This window comes from Tachyglossus aculeatus, chromosome 21 (genome assembly GCF_015852505.1).
Source record: "Tachyglossus aculeatus isolate mTacAcu1 chromosome 21, mTacAcu1.pri, whole genome shotgun sequence".
In the NCBI taxonomy this organism is placed as follows: Eukaryota; Metazoa; Chordata; class Mammalia; order Monotremata; family Tachyglossidae; genus Tachyglossus; species Tachyglossus aculeatus.
In genome coordinates, this window is record NC_052086.1 from 24540266 (window position 1) to 24558649 (window position 18384).

General features: G+C 40.7%; 1 protein-coding gene across 4 annotated transcripts in view; it reads right to left on the minus strand.

The window, feature by feature from the left end:
* Positions 1-310: 310 nt before the first annotated feature.
* Positions 311-18384, minus strand: part of CLIP1 (CAP-Gly domain containing linker protein 1) — a 116904-nt gene continuing 98830 nt past the window's right edge. For 3 of the 4 annotated variants that reach the window (XM_038763764.1, XM_038763762.1, XM_038763763.1), the window contains 6 exons: positions 17197-17249; positions 6037-6154; positions 5032-5191; positions 3221-3273; positions 1276-1400; positions 311-937 (listed from right to left, as the gene is read on the minus strand). In XM_038763764.1, coding sequence (XP_038619692.1) covers positions 712-937; positions 1276-1400; positions 3221-3273; positions 5032-5191; positions 6037-6154; positions 17197-17249 — 735 coding nt within the window. In that variant the 3' untranslated portion in view covers positions 311-711. Of the gene's footprint in view, positions 938-1275; positions 1401-2762; positions 2769-3220; positions 3274-5031; positions 5192-6036; positions 6155-8938; positions 8960-17196; positions 17250-18384 lie in introns of all 4 variants that reach the window. The other variant, XM_038763759.1, reaches the window with a different exon arrangement.

Below are 18384 nucleotides of genomic sequence, written 5' to 3' on the forward strand. Positions count from 1 at the left end.
TTAGAAGTTGAAATTTTGCAAAAAGGAAAATAAAGGTCACACAAACAGTTGTAAGTGTGTGCAGCATACAGGTTATAAAAAGTTCCCACAGCAGCTCCTGGGGCTTTCCTTCTTCCCCTTACCTGTTTCGTGATTTTCTAAGTACGCAGATGTTGTCTTCAAACCTGAACTAAAGGCACTCCTGATAAATAGGCAGTGCAGAAAACTGTTCTATGAAAGTTAAAATGAGTAGATGAAAATGCAAGATGGAATTATTTTTCCAAACCCATTCCAGTGTCAAAGCTTAAAAAAAAAAAACTACACGTACAAATGCAGCTTGAAATATTTTAGTGCAAATGTGAAAATTAACAGCATAATTTTAAGTTATTTAAATAAGATTAACAGCATAGGAATAGTCCTGTGCTCTCAAAGGTTCCCCTAGGGATAATACATCAAAAGGCATCCAGAGCAGTGTCCTGTCAAAAATAAAACAAATCCAAAGGATAAATAAGAGGTGACAAGTCACCTAATTAGTCAGTTGTGTATTATTTTGACTTTAGCTTATCCGAGGGGGAAAAAGTTTAAGCACGGATAGAATCCTTTTTCAGATTTGTCGATGAAGGTCAGAAAGAATGCACGTTTTCCTGACATCTGCACACACTCAAATGCTGGTGTGAAACCGTCCGCTGTTGGCGTATCCGGTAAAGATGGCGGCCCTGCCCTTGGGTTGCATTAGAAGGTTTCGTCGTCATTGCAATTAGTTGCCCAGTGCCCAAACATCTCACAGATCTCACAGTATGGGCGTTCTTCACTCCGGCTCCCGTGGTGTGTGGAGTGGGGGGGCTCCTCGGACACCTGAGCCTGCGTCGGACAGTCCTCGGTGTCGTGGAGATCAAAGCAGTCGCAAATATCGCAGAAGAGCCGGGGCGGCTTCTTGGACTGCTTCTCTTGTTCGTCGCTGCAAAGTCAATGCCAGAACATTCAGAACCTTAAAACCGTAATCCAACTAACAGGGGAAGCCCAAATTTTGAGATATGTTCTCCGTGCGAGAACGAAAATTAAGCGGAGATTTGAGAGCGGTAAAGACGGTGACTCGTTTTTGCTTTTAAATTAAATCAAAGTATTGGGGAAGGGTCTCCGGTTTTCTCTCTCACTTTCTCTGACTTTAGCATAAGAGAAAGGTTACTTGAATTTTCCTAAGTTTACTTAAGCTTTTAGGGTCCTTGATGACCTAGCTTTAAGAGCATTTCTGGGAGGTATTGCCAATCCTTAATATGTACAAACCAGCGCAAATACCTGTCATAATTAATTGTTTCATTCTCATTTCCATTGAGAGCTGCTTCTGACATCATCTCCACCTTCATCTTTAAGTCTTGGTTCTTCCGTTGAAGATCCACAATGACAGAATTTAGGAAATCAATCTGATTCATTTTCAAACAAAAAAGGAAAAACAACGAAAGACCACTTTTTAAAGAAGAGATCAAAGGTACATAGCATTGTACTACCCTAATTAGCTCTTACGTTCCTTGTGCAGAAGGGTCCTTGCCTATTTCTATATCAGGAGTCCATGCACCTAGCACAGAGCTAGCCATGCTTCTAAGCTCTGGTTTTGCTTTGCTTTTCCTTTGGTCAGCCCATTTCAGTGAACACTCAGCAGTTGTGTGGGGAGGAGGAGATGGGTGTGAAGCTTTAATGACATCAGAACCCCTCAAACTGTTCTGTAATAAGCACGACTGAAATGTGGGAAGACCAGATTACTTGAGATCCATTGTTATACGGGACGGCACCAAAACCTCTGTTGTGAATGTGACCTTTTCAACTGAGGAAGAAGGTGGTGACACCCTGGTACGGGTACACTGTGTCGCGGGGACCTTGGCCACAGGAAAACAGAACACGCTTAGGTCTGGCTGATGAAAACTGGGAGAGAGCACACTGTGAGGAGGAAAAATTCAGAAGTCCCCTCCCTTTACCTTGGTGATAATCAAAACAGTAATGATCGTGGTATTTGTTGGGCTAAGCACTGTACTAAGCAATGGGGGAGATAAATTAGAATCAGATCAGACATACTGTCTGTCCCACACGGAGTTTGCAGCCTAAGGAGGAGGGAGAACACATTTTTAATCCCCATTTTACAGGTGAGGAAAACTGGGGCACAGATAAGTCAAATACCTTGCCCAAGGTTAGACAGCAGGCAAGTGGTGGAGCTGGGATTAAAACCCAGGTCTCCTGATTCCCAATCCTTGGCTCTTTTAGAATTTAGGGCTCACAGGCACACCCAAATCCAAAAGAGGCACATTCTCCCTCCTTCTTCTGAAAATACCAAAGGCTTCCAACACCATCCCATAAGACCTTTAAATAGAAACCATGAAGCCTTTCAACAACACGATTCTGTCAGACAGTTTTTTGATCATTTAAAGCTGTAGAAAATCCACACTCTTTGCTTCTCCTTGATTGAAGCATCATATGCTGGCTAGTTGTGGAAAGAAAACGAGGGACTGCAATCTTTTCCACCTTCCACAAGAATTTGTTTGAGCATCAGAGGGTGCCTCGCTCAACTAAGACACTAAAACAGAGCTTTGAACTCATTGTAGGGCATCCTGTCAAAAAAGTGTCTCTTGGGTCCATCAATGAGCAAAACTTCTGTTCTAGATCTCGGTCATTTATAAAATTCACCATCTTGCAGGGAATACCATTTAAGGTTTCTCCGAACAAGAAAGGACTAAGAAAAGTACTAGGAAATTGCCCACAACCATAGAATGAGAAAGGTTAGGAAGCAAACAAACCATTTGCTGATTGGAAGAAAGTGTTGCCAGCAGTAGACAAAAGTAGATGGAAGCAAAGGAGGGGAGGAAGAGAGATGCACATTATTAATACAGAATTTCCACTACTGATGGCAAAATAAGCCTCAACTTCTAAGGATGTAATCGGATGTCTGATTTAACACTTCTTAAATACAACTCTTTTAATATGTAAAAAATACCACGCAAAATTTCATGGGTAATTTGCAAACGGCTGATCCTAAATATAGTTCCCAATAGTTTTTCCCTCCTTTAAATGAAAAACAGATCAGTTCATTTATTTGTAGGTAAAATAAGAATAAGATAACTTGCTGGTATTTACTTGGAGTTTGCTTTCAAAGGAATTTTAAGCAGAAAAAGCCTCGGAGTATCTGCAATCTTGACTTCTAAGGACCCCAGTTTTGAAAACTCTGATCTAACTTGCTTTAAAATGAATGTATTACCTGGCTCTCCTGTGCTTTTTCTTCATCTTCTTGTTGGGTGGCAGCAACATCACCTTTAGAGAGAGAGAGAAAGAGAGAGAATAATAGAAAATAAGTAAAGTTCCAATCGCCAACATGGAATCTCTTACAGTACCATGGGTGAGTTGAAATTAGATATGATAGGCCAGAGAATGCGATAGCAAAATGGTCTTATTTAGGAAAATTAATGTTTATAGGGTCTAAGAAATCACTATTTGCTCATTTCTCTCATAATGCAAGGACTACCTGACTGATGGGTCATGTTAAGGAAAACTCACACCATATCCTGCACGCCTTAACATCTCAATCAATCAATAGAATTTATTGTGCTCCTGCTGTGGACAGAGCATTCAATTAACAACTTGGGAGAGTCCAACAGTAGTACTCATAATCCCTACTAATGGGGGTGTGGGATTGCAGAAGGGGGAAGAGGCGATGGTGGCTGCTAAGAAGGAAGGATCCGCCCCAGGCCTTCCCTAGTGGAGGCATCACAGTGCAGGGACCCCAGGCCCACAGTGCAGGGCTGAACCTATCGGGGGCCGTCTGCTACATTTTGGGTGCCACTGGGCCATTCCAGTCCCCTGCAAGGCACGAGCGGCGCCGTCTCCGTCTCAGGGAGCCCCGTCCCATACAAAGCAGGAAAGGAGTGGTAGAGCTGGAGGAGGAAGAGAATTAGATGGGGACAAGCCAGTATGGCTGGAGGCGGGTCGGGGGGAAAATTACTGAATGCCGATATAGTGGACTTCTGTACTAACAGCTTGGGAGAGTTCAACTGACAAGAGAGACAGGCTAAACTGCCCTCTTATCATTTCTCTACATTCTCCCCCACTCTTTTCCTTACCCTGGATTTGAGACCTCCAGGAGGCCTTCCCAGACTGAGCCCCTTCCTTCCTCTCCCCCTTGTCCCCCTCTCCATCCCCCTCATCTTACCTCCTTCCCTTCCCCACAGCACCTGTATATATGTATATATGTTTGTACATATTTATTACTCTATTTTACTTGTACATATCTATTCTATTTATTTTATTTTGTTAGTATGTTTGGTTTTGTTCTCTGTCTCCCCCTTTTAGACTGTGATACCACTGTTGGGTAGGGACTGTCTCTATATGTTGCCAACTTGTACTTCCCAAGTGCTTAGTACAGTGCTCTGCACACAGTAAGCGCTCAATAAATATGATTGACTGATTGATTGGTTTCTTTTGTTATCTGCTCTGGTCATTGCTGTTCTTCATTCCATCACATGGGCAAAGTCAGCCTGGCTCAAATAGGGTTATGGGGCAGGGCCAAGGGTGGAGGGGGTGGGGGTGGGGGTTCTGGATGAAAGGGCAGAGGGTATAGGAGGGGAGCTGCCAGGTGAATGGGAAGCAGAGAGAGAAGGAGGGAAATAATAATAATAATAATAATGATGGTATTTGTTAAGTGCTTACTATGTGCAAGACACTGTACTAGGCGAGGTGAACTTTGACCATCTTTATTTGAGGTTTTCAACCACTTTCAGAAACTACAGTAGACCCCTGCAATCTCAATCTCACTTGCCAGAATAAACTAGCAGTGTAGTTAAAGGGGATCAGCTGCTATGTGCCAGGCACTGAACTAAGCGAGGTGAACTCTGACCACCTTTATTTGGGGTTTTCAACCACTTTCAGACACTACAGTAGACCCCTGCAATCTCAATCTCACCTCCATGGATAAATTAGCAGTGCAGTTAAATGGGATCAGTCACTTTCAAGGGTAACATCTTAGGGGAACCTTAGGCTTGACGTAGAGGAAAGAGAGCCAAACTTAATCCGTACCTGAGAGGCTGGTTACATCAGGAAGCTGTTTCTTGTTTTCTTTAAGTTTTTCCTCTAAATTCTTCACCTTTTGCTCCAGCTTCACTTTATCGAACTCTAGTGACTGAACAACGGAATGCAAGGACTTGGCAGAGGCATTTTCTCCCCGGAGCAGTGTAACCTGAACAAATTATTTAGAAACGTGTAAGCTTACTTCCTATTCTAAAACAAATGAAGACGCATATGATAAACCGTTTTAAAGCTACACTCTTCCCCAAGATAAAATAAACCACTCTACTGAAGTATAGGCTTCAAGCAATATGGAATTTGGGGAAGAATTCAAGAAAGCCTAGGGAGTGAGCAAACTGAACGAGAAACCTGAAAATAGATGTTCCCTCCACTCAGATACTAAATGCTATCCATTTCCAGATTCATTTGCATTACTGTGTAGCATTTGCCCGACTTGTAGGATACTTGGAAAGAGACTGGGGCGGGGGGGATCATTTATAGATACTTTATATATCTTTATAGATACTTTATATTTATGTGTTTAGATAGTAATCCTTCATATTTGAAAAAGGGACCACTGACAGTGAAGTTGAGTTTGTGTCTCACTGTGTTGTCATGTTTAATGTGTCCTCTTTCGCATCTTGTCTGTCGGTCTTTATGACCAAAAAATAAAGTGTGATGAATTCCTTTAAACAGTATGAAGAGTTGCAACCCCACTCATCTGGGAGGCTAAGACACAAAGGGGTTTAGACTACTTGCTTATGGTCACTAAGAAAGTTTGTGTTAGAAGTTGTGTTCCAACTTAAGGCCCTACCTCCCGCCTCCTGACAAACTCCTCTAGTATCCATAAGCTAGCAAGTAGTTGAACCTCTCTTTTTAGGGTTTTGGGCTCCTTATCTGGAGCGAAAACCAGACCTTTTCTCAGTTTTATTTTACATTTTATTTTTCTATTTTTTAAAATAAGCAGCACGGGAGGGGGCAGAGGGTATAAATACGCAGCTCCAGATTGTACAGCACCTCATTTCTGAGTTTTTCCAGTTCTGCATCCTTCTCTGTGAGCAAGGCACTAGTAATACTGATGGATTTCTGTAAGGAAGCTCTCTCTTCATCAGTGTCTTTTTTTAACACGGATTCTCTAAAAGAGCAAAGAGTCGAACAATTCCAGAAGTCAACCAAAGAAGTGTTGTCAATTGCATATGCCAAAGAGCATCAACAAAATTAATTTTAGTGAATTAAAATAATGTTACTAAAATAATTCTTACCAAATAGTTTTATATTGGAATTAGATTATATACTTGCAAAAGCAGTTTTGGATTTTTCTTACTTAGGAAACAGAAAATGAAAAAGAAGTTTACCTACATAGTATATACATGCCAGAATCTGCATATCATCGTATCCATTTGAATTTAAAGAAACAAGTTAATAGATTTGGGAGATGTTGAATCAAAAATACAGGTTGCACAGAATGATCCACAAAAATATTTTTCTCAAATTGAATTTGTTACTTCTTGGAATAATTCTTATCAAGCAACAAAAACTACATGCAAAGCTTATTCATACAGTTATCATGCAAAGCACTGGTTATGCAGAAAGAATCTGATGGTCCTCACTAGTTTGGATGCTTTCTAAATGTATGCTCTAGGAACAGCTACGGGCCACAGCATTAGTTGGAATTATTGCACCTGCAATTTTGATTACTGCTTTAAAACTTCAATTTAAAAATCAGAAGGTGTTATTAGAGAATTTAAAGGCATCTGGAGAAAGGGCAGAACAGTCCCTTTGGTTCTGTAGTCATTGTACAAAAACTTTTTTGGGAGAAGATACAAAATGATAATGGAGGGAAGATCTAGCGGCGATATGTCAGAGTACTGGTGTCGGGGTGCTCAGTCCTGGGTGGTGGGTTAGTGGGATTTGACTCAATTTAGCTGCATTACACCCTTGGACTCAGGCGGTGTCAAACCATCTGTACATCTCTTAATGGCAGAGAAAACTTCAGCTCCTAGCCATGGGTAAAGCATGGGGGTAGACACAGATACGACTGGTAAAAAGGCTAGGATTTTAGAACTGGAAAGGAGGGTGTGAGGGAGAGGAGACAACCCAGAAAGAAAAGGTTAGAATACTACACAAAAAACAAAACAAACAAAAAACCCCACCAAAATGGAAAAAAAAACCCAAAACTCTACATTCTCATGAACTATCCCTGGAATATAAGGGAGAAAACTGGCTTAAAATTAATTTTTAACTTCTTTTGGCAAGGGATTATTAGCATTTTCTTAACAGTTTTACTGTGATATTTGGTCTGCATTACAATCGGCCAAATTATACAGATCCATCAGGACTGGCTCTGAAGGAGGGTTTAATGCAGAATATTTTATTCTTTCTCTTGATGATTAGAGAAAGGAGAAAGACAGGCCCATGCTAAATTTGTTGCCGTCATTTGTGTCAACTTAGTGAGACCCATGATATCCAGCAAATGAATTACAATATTCTATTGTCTTAGGGAATGTGAAAAACCCAAGCAGCTGAAAATATAAGTGCTGTATTTATCTTTTGTTCTGCTTACACTTATACTTCAAATGAAAAAAAAGTAGTAAGAGAAGAATCTGGGGTTTACCAAAACTACCTAACTCAACACTCAAATTACATGTCTGACTTCACATTGAAAACAGGGCACCCAAGAGTATTGTAAAGTGAATAATATAATGGATGCGAAGAATCTGCCGCTGCTGAAGACATATTCTTTTTTCATTTTAGTTAAAAGGGAGAATGGAAGTTATTGGAACTTTTAAATTGTATAATACAAAGATATAAGCAAAGAAAACAATGTAAACATAATACTGGAGACTCAACGGTGTTACTCTGACACGATCAGCTAAGAAAAATTTATACCTGTGAACTATCAGTAATTGTCAAAGACCAGATTTGTACAGATAAGACCATGCTCCTTCTCTTAGGAACTATTTTTAATGGTCTTGAGTTTTACTGATTACTGATATCACTGAAATCATTGTTCATTCAGATATTTGTCATTTCCCTAACATCCTCCTTGCAAAAAATGCAAGTTGTTTATATCAAAAGAGTTTGGGATCTATATGTCAAACAAATGTGGGACCTATTCTGTGGTTGTACGCAAGGAGGAGGGCTGAAATTTCCACTTATATAAGGCTTACACCAAGCAGGCTCTCAGATCCAGTGCCTGTCTCTAGAGTAGTAGGGGAGTTAAATCTTGAGAAATGCAGGGCCAAAATTACATATCTGTTATTCATTTATATTAACATCTGTCTCCCCCTCTAGATTGCTCCTCGTAGGCAGGTGATGTGTCACCAACTCTGCTGTATTATCACAAGTGCCTAATACAGTGCACAAAATAAGCACCCCCAAAATACCAATGATCAACTAATCTAGTTTCTTGGCTTCCCCGTCTTCAAAACTCTGCCTGTAATACCACAGACTAGAATTTCAGGAGTTGCAAAGAACTGATTACACAGATTAATGGATTCGTAATCTCATTTAGCCACATTACTCAATCTCTAGCCTAGAGGATGAACAACAAGAAGCAGGGCCGACAAAAAACCCCACTGCATAAAAATCAGCAGGCTAGCTCTTCCATGGGTCAGATACTAACTGGTGGACTCATTCTAATGGGAACTCATCAAAGTATTAGGTTTTAATAACAGAAGTCCTATCATCAAAACTGGGAGCTCTTCTGCTGCAGTGTTTGGAAACTCTTAGTCATATAATCTAAATTATTGGTATCTTAGTACCTCATGACCTAGGAGAAAAGGTTCCCACAATATTTGAAAACTATGATGGACAGTATGTGAAAAATAGCATCACGAAGGGATTTGTAAGGATCACAATACCCAGGTTCTTCCCTTACCACCAAAATAGAAATAAATTCCAGTAATGAAGCAAATACCTTAAAGTGTTACTGGGCAAGCTTTAAAAATGCAAGATAACAAGAACCACATGTTAGAAACATGAAGAGAAATGCAAAATACAGTAAGGAGGAGAACTAAATTTGCACTGAAGTTCTTTGTTGTATAAAAAAGCATAAATACATGTGTGTGTATATATATATATATATATGTATATATAGAATACCGCTGAGAGTATTTTACGAAACGAAAGCAAGACACTGAGGGACAAAGGCAGCCAAAAATATGTACAACAACTTGTTTTACTAAAAAAAAAATTGAAAAATTATTTATTATAACGTGGATAGACTTTCTTTAGTCTTACCATTAAAGACACACAGATATAGCAAAGGAAGCAAGAGTAGGAAAGGGAAAAGAGAGGAGTGAAATGAGCATTGATAAGTAGCGCAAGCTCAGAGACAGTAAGACAGTTAGCAATCCACAATGAGCCCAATGAGCTGAACATGTAACCCCTTAAGCTTTGTAAAAATATCATCAAACATTCATTACTCCTGCTCTGAAGTGTTCAACAGAAAAACAAACGCAAAATTTAGTTTGACCTTTCCCCTCCCAACCTCATCCCCCACAAAAAAAGTTATTGAGGAGCTGGGTGGAGGAGGGAAGGGGGAAGGTTTGCAGTTTACACCTAGCCTCCAATTTTAAGAATTTTGCTTTTAAAATTTAAAATATATCTTCTGCAGAATCAAGATGTTCAAAGAATTTAGGGAAGGAAAGCATTTCCCACAGCTACTTCAGACTTTGGTGGTGTAGAAGGTCAGACATTTTATAAAATCAAGCCTTGGGTTGATTAAAAGTGGCTGCATCGTGATCAGCATTGTCTGTTTCAAATATACATCTTGCAACCTGCTGAAAGTGATTTGCTGCATTTTTGGTTTGTGGGCGATTAGATTATTTTTTAAGAGGCAATTCCTCATTCCACACTATAGCTTAGAATGCTCAAACCATAAAAGTCATACAGCTAGTGCTACTGTTAACCACAGACTGGAAGAAATTTCAAAAGTGCTTTCAAAAGATATTTAATAATCTACAAAACTCACAAATGTTCAGGCTAATTCAGGCAATTTTAAGCAATTAGGACAATTGTGCAGGACAACATCATATTCAAACCATTTTTCTCACTTCCAAGCTATGGTTTGCATACAGAACTTCAAGTGATGATGTTTGCATAGAAAACATGGCATTCACATAAAATAATCGACAGAATACCTATACTGCAAAATAATTTTTAGATGCTATCATGACTAAGATTATTATGTTTTCCTCCCTTTGAATGAGTGAAAATTAAAAATTAACTGTTATAGGCAGAGGATGGATTCAGCTTAACCCATGTTAAACCAGTGTCTACCCTTCAAGTCTTTTAAAATTATGATTCAACCTTGTATCAGATCCTTGTTCTCCTTATAGCTTCTACTATTTGTAAATATTTTCATGTCTGTCTCCCATGTCAGATTGTGAGCAAGGAACACATCTTTTACTTCTGTTGTACTTTTCCCAAGACGTTGAGACAATAAATATGACCCAGGCAAGAGTATTTAGTGTGTGTGAACTCTGTACCAAGTGTTTGGAAGAGCACAGTAGAATTAGTACACATGATCCCGGCTTCCAAAGGGTTTACAATCTGAGGGAGTCAGACACTAAATTAAATTACAGATAAGAGGATGTAAGAGAGGATATAAGATATATACAAAAATGCTACAGGGGATTGAGGTACTAACGTGATCATGTTGGAGTTGGGAGATATAAAGAAATTAAAGATCTGTAAGGGATGAGAATTTAGAAAGCCTTTGAAGATGGGAATGAGTTATGATCTGTTGGATATAAACGGGAGAGATTTTCAGGCAGCGGGGAGGAGGTGAGTAGGAGATAAGCAGTGAAAGAGAACGAGGCACAGTGCATAGGTTTGAGAGGTACGGAACGTGCGAGCTGGGGAATTATATGAGAAGACAGTGGGTATATAGGAGGGGAGACAGCTGATTTAGCGCCTTGAAATCAACTGCGGGAGTCTCTGATAGATGTGGAGAGAAATAGGTAACTCTTGGAGGAAGATGAGGAGTGAGCACACATGGGCAAAACATCATTTTAGAAAAGTGACCGAAGATAAATGGTGAAGCACAGACTGTAGGTGGGAGATTAGTGACGCGAGTGATACAGTGTAGTAAACCAGCACATGATAATTTCCTGGGCCAATAGGGTAGGTGGCTGGATGGCGTGGAGAGGCCTTTTGGATGATAGGATTTGGTGACAGACTGAATACGTGGGTTGAAAGAGAGAGACGGACAAGGAAAATGCCAGGGTTATGGACCTGTATTATGGGGAGGATGGAGATACTGTTGGCAGTCATGGGGAAGTTAACTAAAGAAGAAGATTTGGGAGGGAAGATGATGAGTTCCGTTTCGGGCAAACTGAGCTGGATATGCCACCACAATTCATGTAGTGATGTTCTAGTGGCAGGAGGAAATGCAAGAGTGCAGGGAATCAATCCACGATATTTACTGAGTTCTTACTCCGGACAGGGCACTGTACTAAAGACATGGGAGAGTACAACAGAATAGGAAGACAAAATCCCTGCCCACAAGGCACTTTTAATCTAATAGGGAAGACAGGTATTAAAATAAATTACAAGTAAGGGAAGCAATAGGGTATAAGGATGGTCCGTTGTTGCGTAGAGACCGTCTCTATATGTTGCCGATTAGTACTTTCCAAGCGCTTAGTACAGTGCTCTGCACACAGTAAGCGCTCAATAAATACGATTGAATGATTAAGTCTTCTGGGGATGGAGTATCAAAGTGCTCAGAGGTACAGACTTAAATTCACAGGTGACACAGCGAGGAGATGAGAAATTGGTTAACAAAGGCTCCGTGGAGGAGATATGACTTTAGTAGGGCTTTGAAGATGGAAAGAGTTGTGGTCTGTTGGATTACGATACAGGAGGGATGGCCAGCCAGGAGGGAGGGAGGGAGCAAGAAATCAACGGCGAGAGTGATGAAATCAAGGACAAGTAATTAGGTTGGTGTTAGAGGAGTGAAATGTGCAGTCTGGACTGTTGTGGGTACGGAGTGAGGATAGGTAAGAGGGAGAGAGCCGATTGAGTGCCTTAAAACTAAGAATTTTCTGGGCAGCGGAGTTGTATGGCCTGGAGGGGAGAGAGGCTGTGGAAGTCAGTACTATTCAGGTAGATTTAGGGGTCTTCTGCATAAAGCTGGTTATTGAAGCCACCCTAATTGCCTTTTCTTCCACTCCCTTCTGCGTTGCCCTGACTTGTTCCCTTCATTCACCCCCCTCTCAGCCCCACAGCACTTATGTACATATCCATAACCTATTTATTTTATTGTCTGTCTCCCCCATTAGACTGTAAGCTTGTGTGGGCAGGGAAAGTGTCTGTTATATTGTACTCTCCCAAACACTTAGTACAGTGCTCCGCACACAGTTAGTGCTCAATAAATACGACTGATTGAGTGAATCAGCGCCCCAAGGAAGGAAGTAAAAATTGAGAATGGACTGTGTACAATCTGATTAAAATCACAACTTCCCCAACTAAGCCCTCATTTCCCCTACTCCCTCTCCCTTCTGCATCACCCTTGCACTTGGGTTTTTATGCTTTAAGCACTTGATATTAAGCCCCCATCCTCAAGCTCCATAGCCCTTAAGAACGTATCTAATTTTTTTTATGTACAGCTCCCCCTCTAGACTGTAAACTCTTTGTGGGCAGGGAATGTATCTACCAACTCTGTTGATTTGTACGCTCCCAAGGGCTTAGTACAGTGCTCTGCTCACAATAAGTGCTCAATAAATAAAATTAATCAATTTTCTTTTATCTACCCTAATACATAGTACAGTCCTTGGCACGGAGTAAGCACTTTACAAATACTATAGTCAATCAATTATATTTACTGAGAACTTACTACGAGCAGAATACTGTACTAAGCGCTTGGGGGAGTACAACAGAATTGATAGATATATTCCCTGACACAAAGAGTTTACAGTCTAGAAAGGGAAACAGATTTTATAATCAATGGTATTTATTGTGCACTCATTCAATTGTATTTATTGAGCACTGTACTAAGCGCTTGGAAAGTGCAATTTGGCAACATATAGAGACAGTCCCTACCCAACAACGGGCTCACAGTTACTCTATGCAGAACACTGTCTAAGTACTTGGGAGAATACGACAGAGATGGTAGATAAGTTCCCTGCCCACAGTGAGCTTACAGTCTAGAGGGGAAGACAGGCATTAATATAAATCAATTATTGATATGTACATAAGTGTTGCAGAATAAATTACAGATATGTAAGAGTGCTGTGGGGCTGAGGGTAGAGTGAGTATCAAATACCTAAAAGGGCACAGATTCAAGGGCATAGGTGACATAGAAGGGAGAGAGAGACAGAGAAAGAGGGCTTAATTGGGGAAGATCTCTTGGAGGAGACATGACCTTAAGACTTTGAAGGTGGGAAGAATGGTGATCTGGCATATATAGAGGAGGAGTTCCAAGAAAGAGGCAGGATGCGGGAAAAGGGTCAGCAGTGAGATAGCTGAGATCAGAGCACAGTAAGCAAGCTGGCGCTAGACGAGTGAAGTGTGCAGGCTGGGCTGTAGTAGGAGATCAATGAGGTAAGGTAAGAGAGCAAGATGATAGTGCGTTAAATCAATCAATAGTATTTGTCAAGCACTTACAGAGTGTAGAGCACTGAACTAAGTGCTTAGGAGAGTACACTTTAACAGAGTTGGTAAGCATGTTCCTTGCCTACCACAAGCTCACAGTCTAGAGGGGGACACAGACATTAGTATGAATAAACTACGGACATGTATGTAAATACTCTGGGGCTAAGGGGTATGGGGGGTGGATTACGAGTGCAAATCCAAGTGCAAGGGTGACACAGAAGGAGTAGGAGAAGAAGAAATGAGGGCTTAGTCAGGGAAGGCCTTCTGGAGGAGACGTGCTTTCACTAAGGCTTTGAAGGAGGGGAGAGTGGTCATCTGTCGGATACGAAGAGGGAGGGCGTTCAAGGTCAGAGGCAGGCCATGAGCGAGAGGTCAGGAGCAAGATAGACAAAATCAAGGTATGGTGAGCAGGCTGGTATTAGAGGATTGAACTGCGCGGGCTGGATTATAGTAGGAAATCATCAAGGTATGGTAGGAAGGGGCAAGATGATTGAGTACTCTAAAGCCAGTGGTAAGGTGTTACTGTTTGATGTGGAGGTGGATGGGCAACCACTGGAGGTTCTTGAGGAGTGAGGAAACATGGACTGACCATTTCTGTAGATAAATGATTCAGGCAGCAGAGTGAAGTAGGGACTAGAGTAGGGAGAGACAGGAGGCAAAGGAGGTCAGAAAGGAGGCTAGCAAGGAGGCTGATATGGTAATCAAGGCGGGCTAGGATAAGTGCTTGAATTAATGTGGTAGAAGTTTGGATGGAGAAGGACTGGTTTTAGTGATGCTGGGGAGATTGAACCAACATAATTTAGTGATAGATTGAATATGTGGGTTGAGTAATTATGATGATATATGTTAAGCACTAACTTTGTGCCAAGCACTGTTTGAAGTGCTGGGGTAGATACAGGGTAATCAGGTTGTCCCACAAGGGGCTCACAGTCAATCCCCATTTTACAGATGAGGTAACAGGCACAGAGAAGTAAGTGACTTGCTCAAGGTCACACAATAGACAAGTGGTGGAGCTGGGATTAGAACCCACGTTCTCTGACTCCCAAACTCAGGCTCTTTCCTCTAAGTCATGCTGTTTCTCTGAAGGAAAGAGGGGAGTCAAGCATAACACCAAGAATCTGGGCTGGTGAAACAGGAAGGATAGTGATGCCGTCTACAGTGATACGAAAGGCAGGGGAAGGACAGGGAATGGATTCGGGAAGATAAGGAGCAACTCGTACGGAGTTTTATTCTTGTGGAAGTGAACAGGGAGGTTCCTGAGGAGTGGGGAGATGTGGACTGGGGGCTTTTTTAGAAAAATGATCTGGGCAGCAGAGTGAAGTACGAATTGGAGTGGAGAGAGGCAGGAAGGTCTGCGAGGAGGTAAGTGCAGTAGGTAAGGCAGGATAGAAGAAGGGCTTGGATCAGTAAGTAGCAGTTTGCATGGAGAAGAAACTGAATTTCAGCCATATTGTGAAGTTTGAACGAGAGAGATGAGTTGAAGATAATGCCAAAGTTACAGGCTTGTGAAGATAGGAAGGACAGTGGTATTGTTTATAGTGATGGCAAAGGCAGGGGGAGTTCAGGGTTTGTGTGGGAAGACAAGGAACTCTGTTTTGGACACGTTTAGTATGAGGTGTCAGCGGGACATCCAGGTAGGAATGTCCTGAAGTCAGGAGGAAATGCGAGACAGCAAAGGACAGAGGTCAGGACTGGAGATGGAGATTTGGGAATCATCCACATATATATGACAGCTGAAGCCATGGGAGTGAATGAGTTTTCAGTGAGCCTTGAGGGACCGCTCCCAACTACTGCCCTCAAACACAGGACACTCACAGTTGGATCCTGTCTCTTTTAAAAATTTAAGTAACTTTTAGAGACTGTGTGTCCCTCATCAATTCAAGTTTTACTGAACTGTAGGTTTTGGAGTTATGATTTCCATATATTCCCTCTATAATGCTTGAAATCTCTTGGGTAAGCTACCACACCTTCAGAAGGCGATCCTGCTAGTGGAAAAAAACTAATCTGCTCTGGCAGGTCAGAGGATAAACTCTAATGAATCTTTTTCAAGAGGGGGAGAGTTGCTATTGGCAACTCTGCAAATAAGTCATTTCTTTAATGGGGAAGGTGATTGAACAATTCTGTTTATTATGTATCCATTCAATATTTCAACTAGCAGTAACACAAGGTCATGCTTTCCCAAGAACATGTCCAGCTTAAATGTGGTTGACACGCAGTGCCATGCAACCGGATAAATTCTGTTCATGAACATTTTGCTTGGGAGAAAGACAGTGAATTTATTAGAATTAGGTTTCTGAAGAGATCGTGGCAGCATTCATTGCACAGGAAACTTAGGAGCAAAATGAAATATGAAGGATGGGGGCAATGCTTGACAAGTCTTACCCAATAAAAGGCTGGGAGGAATTAATTATGGTACTTAACTGTGGTATTTGTTAAGCGCTTACTATGTGTCAAGCACTGTTCTAGGTGCTGGGGTAGATACCAGTATATCAGGTTGGACGCAGACCCTGTTCCTCATGGGGCTCAGAGTCGAAATCCCCTTTAAACAGATGAGGCAACTGAGGCCCAGAGAAGTTAAGTGATTTGCCTAAGGTCACACAGCAGACATATGGTGGAGCAGGGATTAGAACTCAGGTCCTTCTGACTCTCAGGCCCATACTATATCCACTAAGCCACGCTGAGTTAAAAAAAAAAGAAGCATATAACATCAGACTCACAAATGGTCAAAGATTTTTAGACAATATGGGCCAAAGAGGCAAAAGACCAAACTAACGATCCTATAGAGCCTGTGATTTTTTAAAAAATTTAGCAATTAAGAACTGCAGTTAAAACTTGCTCTAGTATTAGTGCATTATGGGAAAAAGGAAATGTATTAAAGTTTAAGGGGAGATTGGGAGATGGGTTTGGAGCTTTAAAAAGGGCAATAGGGGAATGAGAGAAATAAGTCGTAGTAAGGAAAAATGGCTTTAAACATTTTTAAACAATTTATTGTAGCAATCAGATATTTTTATAAAATCAAGTTAAAGAAAAACAATATGGCTATTGGAAAGATCTGCTAATGTAACACTGGTTACCATTTATATGACCTGTCATAATGAAAGCGTCCAATTCAAAGATTGATTAAAAAATGAATTGGACCCTGGATATATTATTTAAAAGCACTATTATTGGAATACTCTATTACCTATAAAATCAGGATCTGAAAATGAATCAAATACCCCATAAGAGTAAATTGTAACATCCTGGGTTACTGAGATTGAGATGAAAAAAGAAGTGCAATATAGGAGGTAATCTGATTGAGAGAGATCTAACACCCACTTAAGAAAATACATTGTTTAAAAAAAAAATCAAACTCCTTCAGCTCATACTTTTGAAACTGAACAAAATAAAAATCTTGACTGAAAGTAAAAAATAGCATCAAAATAAGCACACTTTTGAGTGCCGAAGGTCCTAACATAGTTTGGTGGAGAAAAGAAATCATCTTTTTTTCCCCATCACTTTGATAACAAGTTACTACTACAGTAGTACATTCTGATTCTTGTGATAGTACACTCACAAAACAAGTTTGGGGAAGCTTACCTCTTTTTCATCTCTAACAACTGGTTATTGAGTACAGATCTCTCCTCTTCCAGCTGAAAAACAAACATAGAGAGGTTCACTTGCTTAATGAGCACACAGATGACGAATTACTTGCTCTGAGTGGAATATATCTGCTACACCTAGCAAATGTTAATAGGGCACCTAAGAAATTAGCTCCAAAGGTAATGCACTCCTAAATGAGAGGGCTTCCTACAGAGAAATTTTTACTTCCTCAGCAAATTCTCAAGCTTTACAACCTGAAAAAGACATGTAAAACCACTGCAACTAAACCTTAAAACCAAAAGCTGCTTCCCAGGTAGTAGGTTACATGGAAAAGTTTCATAATTTTTATAAATACTTAACAAGAATTTTTAGAAAGTGATTTTGCCTACTCTCCAAAGTCAGTAAAGACCTGATAAAAGGAAGAACAGGGTAAGAAGTGTGAGAAGGAACAGTTAAGATGGTGACAGCTATATGTGATTTCTGAAATGCCTTCTTTACAAGCCAAACTTTTAATTTCGGGATTGAATATTTAGCCTCTTTATTTTTTTCACTGTTTTCCCACTTGAAAAATAAAAGTAGCCACTTCACATTTTAGGATGGGATTCTATTTTCTCAATAGGCTTCTAAATTTTGGCTTTTTTCGGACATTTGGGTTGGGAAAAGTTAACACAGTTTAACTCCCACAGGGGAACCACTGGTTTAGACAATAGCTGGCACTTCTTCAGTGTTTAGCTCGGAGATGACAGATGTTGAAAACTGGATTGATAACGGGAGCAATGTTGAATTAGAACGGGTGACCGCGTGCGGCTGTCAAGTATTGCTTTCTGTTTCTACCACCTAAAAGATGGGTGGGTAGGAACACACAAAAATCCAACTATCCAGCATGATGGTAATGGTGGTGGTGGTGATGGGGGCCCAGTGAAGAGCAAAGCAGCAGTGACAGGAGCAGGTAGGAAAAAAAACAGTTGCCTTCCCAGGAAACGTAAGTTCTCTTCTTACCTTTTCCTGCCCATTGCTGTTCTATAATTAAGAGTTTTTCTTAGGTTTCATCATCTCCTCCCATCTCCTTCATCCTGTAGGATGCTATACAGAGCTTCCTGATCATGAACGGACGTTGTATTATGAATGGCCAAAGTTTACAGTAGTTGTAGTAGGGAAATACTTGTAAGGTGCTCACAAAGATCA